This window comes from Alligator sinensis, unplaced genomic scaffold (assembly GCF_000455745.1).
Source record: "Alligator sinensis unplaced genomic scaffold, ASM45574v1 scaffold54_1, whole genome shotgun sequence".
Taxonomy (NCBI): Eukaryota; Metazoa; Chordata; order Crocodylia; family Alligatoridae; genus Alligator; species Alligator sinensis.
Genome location: NW_005841962.1, coordinates 107,351 through 116,587, shown reverse-complemented (window position 1 = coordinate 116,587; position 9,237 = coordinate 107,351). Strand labels below are relative to the sequence as shown.

The window sequence follows — 9,237 nt, the reverse complement described above, 5'->3', positions numbered from 1 at the left end:
CCCAGCCACTCTGCATGGGCCTATGGGTCTCAAGGAGCTGCCTGGGGGCACAGGGCTCCCAGCTCTGATCCTGGGCAAGGAAGGAGGTGCCAGTGCTGGGGTCAGGTCCCCCCATCCACATCCAGCCGCACACCAGTCCCCCCATCCACATCCAGCCGCACACCACTCACCCCCCCCCAAACGCCAGGGCAGCCCAGCAGCAGTCTGCTACAGCAGGGGGGAGGGATGCAAATGCAGGCAGGAAAAAAAAAGGCAGGTGTCATGTGCTTCCTGCCACTGATCCAGGGGCACATGCCCCCCAGCCCACAGCCCTCCTGGGGGGCACAAAGCAGCAATAGCCACACATCCCTGCCCTGCACCCACCGACAGCTCCCCGCACTTTGCTTCATGCTGCAGCCCCAGGAACAGCCGATGGGCTGCGCCACGCCCCTCCCCCTGCCTTTTCCCTAGTCCCAGCCTTACTCCTTCCCCATCAATTTTTCCCCTACTTAAACTGATTTTTTTCCTTTTTCTTCCTTTTATCCTGATTTCATCCTGGTTTTTATGTTTTGAAGATAAAAAAAATAATAAAAAATTCTAATAAAAACTGAAAATGCAGAACACTATATATAAAACAGCATCTAAGCAATAGCCTAACCAACCTAAAAACATAGAACAAATGTCCACTACTGTACAATACAAAACTTTGAACTGAATATAGAGGACTAAAAAGTTAACCCCTGTAGACGTGCAGCTAAAAATAAACTCTCTAACCAATTAATATAATAGTAGAGGTTCAGGCACATAATAAACATGCTGAGTTCTTCTTGAGAGCAGGCTGTGGTCTAAGGGAAGTCATTAAGTGAAGCAAACTGATACTAAAAAGCTTTGCCTCCATACATTCATTCTGGTACAACTACATCCCATGTTAAACTATCATACTAGAAACACTGTAACTCTTAACGTACTTTTACCCTATTAACATAACAGGTATTTTCATTTTTAAATTCATATCCCGTTGTCCATTTGAACTATAGAACCAGGCCAAAGAACAAGTGAAATAAGTACTACTGACTTCATTTCTGGCAATATATATATTGCCAAAAATAATATATATTATAATTAATATATATTAAATACTATATATTATATCTAATAAAAATAATATATATTTAGATCTCTCTCTCTCCTGTCTCTGGATACAGCCTGTTGAACATAGCATTTGAATACACCTCTGTAAACATGTTTTACAAAATGAATAAAAAACCCTGTAAATGATCAAAAACTTGGCATCTGTAAATGTCTTAGAAAGAAATGCAAATATTAGTGTATACCAGGGGTTTTCAACATTTTTTAGTCTAAGTACCCTGGTGGCCAGATGTAGGGCAAATAAATGCGTGTTTCTTTCTATTACTCCTCCATAACTGTTACTGATTATTATGAAATTACTTTCATTGGTCCAGGAACCTACAGAAGAAATAGCTGCATTTATGAGAATCAAACAAATGATGAGGTTCATACTAAAAAGCTGTACGAGTTTAGCAGCTTAAAACCATATACTACAGTGTCTACAGCAGTAATTAGACTTTCACTTTTTAGGTGTCTGATCAGAAGCTATAAAGTCTATTTTAATAAAAATATTCACAGATCCTGAAGTTCTTACATGAGTATGCAAGAGCAAGCAACTTAAACAGAAACACTTCTAGCACTACCAGGAAATTTGTTCATTTCATTTTTAAGATAATTAGCAAATCTCCAAAGTGTTTTTCTATTCAGCAAAAACTCAAGTCTTGAGTTAACACATTAGTTACCCATAAAGTTTTTTCCAGATTTAGAACATCACCCAACTACAGCAAAATACTGTCTAGAAACCAGCAACTTTATACATCAGAGATCATTAATTCTCAAGACCTGAGAAACATTGTTGTAAAACGCACACACACACACACAGTACATGTTTCTCTCTCTATACCCTATTTATTTCAATTTGAATTTGTATGCTTCTGGAGAAATTCGATGTTTTCAGAGAATTTAGCTGGTGATCTATATAATAAATCCAGCTTTTGCCTAGATCAGCAGGTGGCATCCTTCTTCGCAAGCATGCCACAAATTAAGCTCTGCATCCTCCTTGAGAACCACTCCAATTCCCTTCCCAAATCTGCTGCTCTGCCTTCTGCTTCCCACACTGTGCTTACTGCCCAATCTGCTGCTCTGCTTTATGCTCTTGACTGATCTGTTGCTCCGTCTTCTACTTCCTTATGCTCCCTGCTCTGTTTACCACTGTGTTGTCTGTCCCCTCTCCAATTTGGCATTGGCAGCATCTGTGACATGCAACACTTGTGGAACATGCTGAAAGTTGGCCACACCTGGCCTACATTATCAGCCTGTAAAAATGACTACTATAAAATATTCCAAAGTGATTTAGAGTCTACTGCTTCTGACACACTTGTATGTTACATTCTGAAACCTAAAAGATCATAGGTATGGATCACAAGGAAGAAATTCTGCCCTCTACTGCCTTCACCCACACATTTCATCGGCCTATAAGGGCTGCAAGTCACCTGCAAGGAGAAGAAGTGGGAATATACCTTTTGACATGACCACTTCACCAAACTTCCATAAATAGCCCTGTATTAGTCCCCATCCTTCCACCAACCAAAGCTCCAGTTAGAACCAAAGGCTGATTGCAGACATGGGGGAGGGAGGGAAAGAAAATGGCACATCTGTGCATGGGCCAGGGGCCAAGGCAGGCTGCCCACTGCCGGCCCAGGCAGTGGGGGGAGGGCTTCTCCCTGCCACTGCACGCACTCCCAGGGGGTCAGGGGTATCCATGCCCCACAGATCCGCGTGTGGGGAGGGGGCTGTGCACTGCCTACTTCAGGCTCGGACTCCTGCCCTGCTGCCCTTCCTCCCAGGGCCTCCATAGGGCAGCATGTGTGACCTGGCACTGCAAGGAACAGTGGGGCTGCGAGGGAAAGCTGCTTGCTGCTGTGAGCTCTGCACTGCCCTGGCAACGTCCCCTGTGCATGTGGCTGCAGTGATACCAGCAGCACACGGTTGCACACAGGGGACACATCACCAGGGCAGTGCGGAGCTCACAGCAGCAGGCAGCTTCCTGTGCAGCCCCACTGTTCTTTGCAGTGCCGGGTCCACATGACACGCTGCAGAGGCCCCAGGGAGGGCAGCAGGGTGGAAGGCTGCAGCAGGCAGCCCCCACCCCATGCACAGATCTAGGAGGCACGGGTCCCCCTGCCCCCTGGGAGTGTGCACTGCAGCAGCGATCTGGTCCCCTCTGCTCAAGCCCGCAGCAGGCAGGCGGTGGGGGGGTGGGGAAGGAGAGGGGCAGCCAGGCTCCACTCTGCTGCTGCACCAGCCACCACCTCCTGCCAGGAACAAAGGGCTACAGACCTTTGTCCCTGGCCCCATAGCCCTGGCAGCTAGGGGAGCAGGAGCAGTGGGTGGGAGACAAGGGGCACCAGCAGGACAGAGAGGTTGTGGAGGAGGAGGAGGAGGAAAGGGGAGTCAGGGGCACCAGCAGGGCGGGCGGGGTGGGGGCGGCGGCTTTCATTTTAGTCACCAATTTTGAGGTTCTTATCAGAGTTTGCAATTTTTTTCTAAATCAGGGAAAACCAGGATCCCTCTTAATGAAACAGCTGGATCCCAATGACTGACACAAACTGAAAAAAAATAATTGTATGGGGAAAAAAAAGTTATGCCACCGGTTAGTTTGGTCTCTGAAGCAGTCCACAATCCAAAGGTAAAAACATAAAACTTAAGGCCACTTTTGTCTTCCTCCTCCCTGTAAGCACAGCACTTCTGAACTATTAAATAGCCTTTAATTACTCATTCATATTTTCTATGGGAGTTTTGCTTTATTTATAAATCTCAGGATTTAGTCTCATTTGGTTTCTAAAACAACATGAAGACAGAGACCAACTGTCCTGCAGAAAAAAAACAGTGCACAAGGCAATTCATTACTGTATCAGAGTGCATATAGTAGACATGGGTAAGCTCACATACTGTATTTACCTGAATCAAAGATAACTTAAATTTAAGACAATCCCCCAATGATTAGATTCTATAAATGGAAAATTTATACTTCTGTTATACCTTTCTAGGTACTGAATCTAATAATTGGACTGTCTTAAAGCAGCTTTGCCCCCATTTCTCCTGCCATTTGTACCCCCTACTGCCTGCTCTCCCATGCCTCATCTTGGATTCAATATGGTAACTAACCTCAAGTTTGACATTATTTGGCTTTTCAGCTCTTCATATGCTTCAAGTCAATAGGACATTAGAAAACTAGTACCATCCCCCCATAAAAAAGAACCCATCCAGTGCATATGAACAGAATACTTGTTTTACTTCCTTTTACCTAAGCTGAGTCTACTCAGGGTTTCACCAAACCACTAAACAGTTGCATCTAATCTTCCCATCAAATTTAATTTCTCTAGTCTAAACTGCACAAGTGCAGAAGCATTTTTTAAAAAAAATGCCTGCAAACAGCTGAAAAAGAAAGCTAAAAAAAAAGAAAGAAAGAAAAAAAACCCTTAATTCTGATGGAGCAAGTCAGACCAATTCCTCAGTGGATCACTGCATCTAGAGCACTTTCAATTTGCTATGAAACTATGATGGTTAGAATTATTACAAATGTCTTCCTTCAACGATTCCAAGTTTTCTTCTAACTCTCAGATCCAGAGCCGAGAGCTAGCCCTTGAAACTTTTTGTGGCCACAGAACCTATAGGACCATTCTTTCTTCCCTGCCTTGTCCCAAGCACTGCTAGAACAAAACAGGTAAGTGTAGTAGATTTCTACTACCTTGTCTTTGGCATATATTAATGCCAAGTGCAGATCTGCCTTCCAATTCAATGTCAGGAACATAAAGTATATGAGTCAAAAATCAAACACAGGTGAAGATACAGCCGATGTAAACACTGATCTCGTCTGCTGCTACTTACGTCTGGCAGTTATCGCCCCTTCCTGCCCTCTAATTTAAGGGAACAAATGGTGTCATCACACAATGATATAAATTTTGGGGGGCCAGACAGCTGGAGCTGATACTACAGTCATGAAAAGTCAAAGCAATGGCTCTGAGGAAGTCACAAAAATAAAATGATGTTGTACAACAGGATGTCAAGACAGAGTCTATATCAGAGGGGTTTAACAAAGAACATTAATGAAATAAAGTGCATTATAAATTATGAACTTTTTACTCAACGTTTTCAAGAACTTTGATCTTGGAAAGGAACTGGTTGGGGCACTGCACAAAGAACTCTTCAATGACACCATCAGTTCAACATTGTCCTAAAATTATAAGAACTATTCATAATTGATGATTGGTCTCATCATAACATCTAAGATAGGGAAAAAAGCATCATCTTTCAAGGCCAAGGAAAGTATGTATAAGTAAAATGTATGTCCTCATGGCTTATTCTGTTTCTCGAGTCTTTCTAAATTTTTGGCATCCAAACAGACTCATCCCAATGTTATTAGTCAAATATTTGGTAAGCTAGAAGTTTTTAATGTATTAGATTTCTGATGCAAAGAATTAATAAATAGAATAGTAGCACAACTACATGAGTAGCTCATTTTTTAACTACGCAATTATGAAAGAACTGAGAAAACTGAAATTATACAGTAACGATTAATACAAGGACTGAAAATCAGCTGTAAGATCAGCCAGATGGCTAATGATTCAGACTGGCAAAAAAATCCTTTCATAACTTATAGTAATTTGTACATTTGGAGGAAATCCTCCACTAAATATTTTAGGAATAAACTATGTAAGTAAATAACAAATTTTTAAAAAGTTTAAGAATCTAGTCCTCCTATTTCCCCACACACATTACACACGCAAGGACTAGGAACTGCCTAGATGCTTATGAATGTTTTCAAACTATACAAAAAACTAAACATGGAAGCATGAATTTTCTATTAAAGGATTTTGGTCATTAGACAAAGATCATTTCTGGTTTTGTACACATTTTAGCTGCATTTACCCTTCCTTTCCCTCCCCCTCAATTTATAAAAAACAATTTTAATCAGACAATCTTCTACACATACCTCAAACAACCGGAGATCAGCAGGGACTCTGTCTCCAACTGACAGGCAGACTGTATCACCTGGGACTAAATCTCTTGCAAGTGTATGTTCCACCCTACCTTCACGTACACTGTGGGGAAAAAAAAGTCAACCAGAAGTGAAAATGCATAAGAATTCCTTCCCCTTCATTTCACCTGGGGTAGAAATATATAACTATTATATATGATGCTAAGAACAAAAAAAATGGCTTGCTTAAATGATTAAGTATAAAACAGTAACAAAAGTAACAGTATACTTTTTCACCATGCTAGGGATCTTGATGTGGAACTTCGGATCACATAAAAGCATTAAAAAGAATCATTTAAAAAGACCAGAAAATAACATGCTCTGTGTGTATGCAATAAGTTGACATGTTAATGTGTAATTAAGAGTTATTTAAGGTAAGGTTTTTCCTGAAATGCATCTACAACCACAGGCGATTACAGGTAGCTGTAACTAATGTCACTTAATTTAAGTCTAGAACAGTAGATAACTGCTTACCAATGGCATTCTGGAGGTACAAGTTTACTAAGCTCTTCAAGAGATTTTTCTGACCGGTACTCCTGCAGTGACATAAGATACAATTAAAGTACAGAAAGCCTTTTAAAATGAACTACAAAAACAAGCAACTCCATGTGAAACACTGTTGGCCAACAGCTGCATCCATGCCTATTTAAGTCTTAATATTTCTAAAGAGGTTATATTTAAAGAAACCAAATCAGGACCAGGTTCCTACTTCACATTACCTACTGTAAAGGCACAAATTGTCTCATCCTTGAGGAATTTACTAGAGAATACACTATTAATTTGCCTGCATACATTTTGTCTACAGAATCTCATATTTCTTAAGTTATTTCTTTTTTGTACTGCAGTGTCTTCTGATTTAGCAACCCTAAGTTATTACTAAGATAGACCCTTTCAGTTAAAGCTCACATTTCCAGAGTTCCAGACAAAAATTGTAACCTGAAATTTCTCATGTTGGCTCTCATTACCTGTTCAACATTTTTTGGGGGGGGGGGGGGTACAGCTGTTTGGTTATGGGGTTTTTTGTACAGATATAATCATTATTTTCTTAAACCAATATATTATATGGTATATCCTTCCAAGTAGGGATGTAGGGCACAAAAGTAATATAAATTGGATTCTTACTAGCATCTTCCTTTATGCTAGGAAAGTAGATGATCTATAGCAGGACAGATCACCACAACAAAAAGGATGGAGTTAGTCTGTTCTCACTGGTGACAGAAAACAGAAAAAGGTTGCAGGCAAGGGAAGTTTTGGTTAAATATCAGGGAAAAACTCACTAGGAGAGTAGTAAAGCACTGGAACGGGTTTACTCGGAGAGGTTATGGAATCTCCATCTTAGGAGGTTTTTAAGACCCAGGTAGACAAATACTTGGCTGGGATGATATATATAGGGATCATCCTGCTTTGAACAGATGGTTGGACTAAGCAACCCTTGAGGCCCTTTCTAACCCTAATTTTCAATGATCATATTATATTTGCATCCATGCCGATTTAGACAAAGCAGTAAAACATGTATGCTTGTTTAGACAAGGCCTGAGGCAATTTCATTTTTTTTCATAGCACAAGACCCCTTCTCTGCCATTCATAATTGCACAATATGCCCAGAGAAATTACTTCAATTGGTCTCACAGAAGTTTACATAAACTACTGATTTAAGTTGGCAAAACAGAACTCTTACCTGAACAAAGGCAACTGTAACAACAATGAGTATTGCCTAAGCGAAAACAAAAGCAGTTTAAGTTTTTGGAATTCCAAATGGAGGCATATTTGTTTCTACATGTAAAACAGAACTGCCTGAAAAGGGTCAGCTTAGGGCACAAGAGACATGGGAGCATGACAGTCTTCCAGAATAACAAAAGCAGCAGCTATCTGACATCCAAAACACTCCATTTTTGCACAATGCTCTCCAAATAAGTGTCCATGAAACTGCAAACAAACGTAAGCAGTACAAAAAAATATTTTGTTGATTGCAACTATGATGGATCCAATCCTACATGGTGTTAAATGACACAGCAAGGAGGTGCTAAGGTAATATTAGATATAAATCAATTATATTCCCCACCCCTTTTTCCTTTACCTCATCTTAATTCTTTGTTGAAATATACTAAAGCGCTCTCTGGAGAGGACTTTTCAGAAAACATTAAAAAATTTGATCTCAGGGTAATTATACATAAACAATGCTGCAAGTAAAAATTGGATTCTCACAGAAAATGAAATTCACAGTGCATTCAGGCTGCATTTTTAAAAGGTGGATAACAGGCATATGTATACAAAGGCATCTTACAGAGACAGACTACTAGTCAAATGTGCTATACCAACATGTACATACTTGGAAACTCAGTTTCGAGATGATTTATATCCTGGATGAAATCATTCCAAGAACCAATAAGATTTAAAACCCTGTATAAAATGCAGTTACTGGGAAACATCTAACCAAGTTACTATCAACTCTGGAACCAGAAGAATTATTTAAGTACTCTGAGAAGAATGTTTAAAACTGCCTACGAAGCTACCACACATTGGTTTGCCAAGCTGAACATTAGGTATTTTGGTGTTAGACTATATAGTTTATACTTTTTCATGCAATGTTTACTCTAATAATTTTGTTGTTGAGACTGTGCACTATCATACATAAATTACTCGCAGGTAAGGGGTACCCATTATCCAAAAAGAAATGTAACAAAGCTTTCCTGCTCGCTGGCAGAACGGTGGTATACACAAGAATAAGCAGTGGATTAATTAGGATACAAAAAAAGCTACAGTTGATTATGCCTAGGTAGCTCTGCACCTTTAAGGCAAATTTGCCACCCCACCCCATTTGCAAAAGGACGTCTCCAAGTCCAGTTCGAAGCTAACTGTTCTGTAAGCAGAGATGACAGATTCCCATTAGGGCTGTGCGAAGCTTTGGTAACCGATTCATTCCGAGGAGATTTGGCCTGAGTCGGGGACCGAATCTCCAAATCCAATTGAATCAGGAGACCAAGTAAAAGCTCTGAATCACTTCGGAATAAGATTTGGCAGATTCAGAGATTTGGCCATAGGCTAAACAGGCAGCTGACAGATGCCTCTAACTGGTAAGTCTGTCGGGGTTTTGGGGCGGGGACTGGGACAAACTGCCCAGCTGGGGAGGGGGCGTGTTACTTGGGGAA

The 9,237-nt window shown here is 40.8% G+C and overlaps 1 protein-coding gene across 5 annotated transcripts in view; it reads right to left on the bottom strand.

The window, feature by feature from the left end:
• The window catches only part of ATP2C1 (ATPase secretory pathway Ca2+ transporting 1), a 105,478-nt gene that overhangs the window by 38,889 nt on the left and 57,352 nt on the right, over nt 1-9,237 (bottom strand). For all 5 annotated transcript variants that reach the window (XR_003093287.1, XM_025200256.1, XM_025200255.1 and 2 more), the window contains 3 exons: nt 7,767-7,802; nt 6,563-6,624; nt 6,044-6,152 (listed from right to left, as the gene is read on the bottom strand). Coding sequence is in view for 4 of the 5 variants with exons in the window: in XM_025200256.1 (XP_025056041.1) it covers nt 6,044-6,152; nt 6,563-6,624; nt 7,767-7,802 (207 nt within the window). In the remaining variant the exon portion in view is untranslated. The remainder of the gene's footprint in view (nt 1-6,043; nt 6,153-6,562; nt 6,625-7,766; nt 7,803-9,237) is intronic.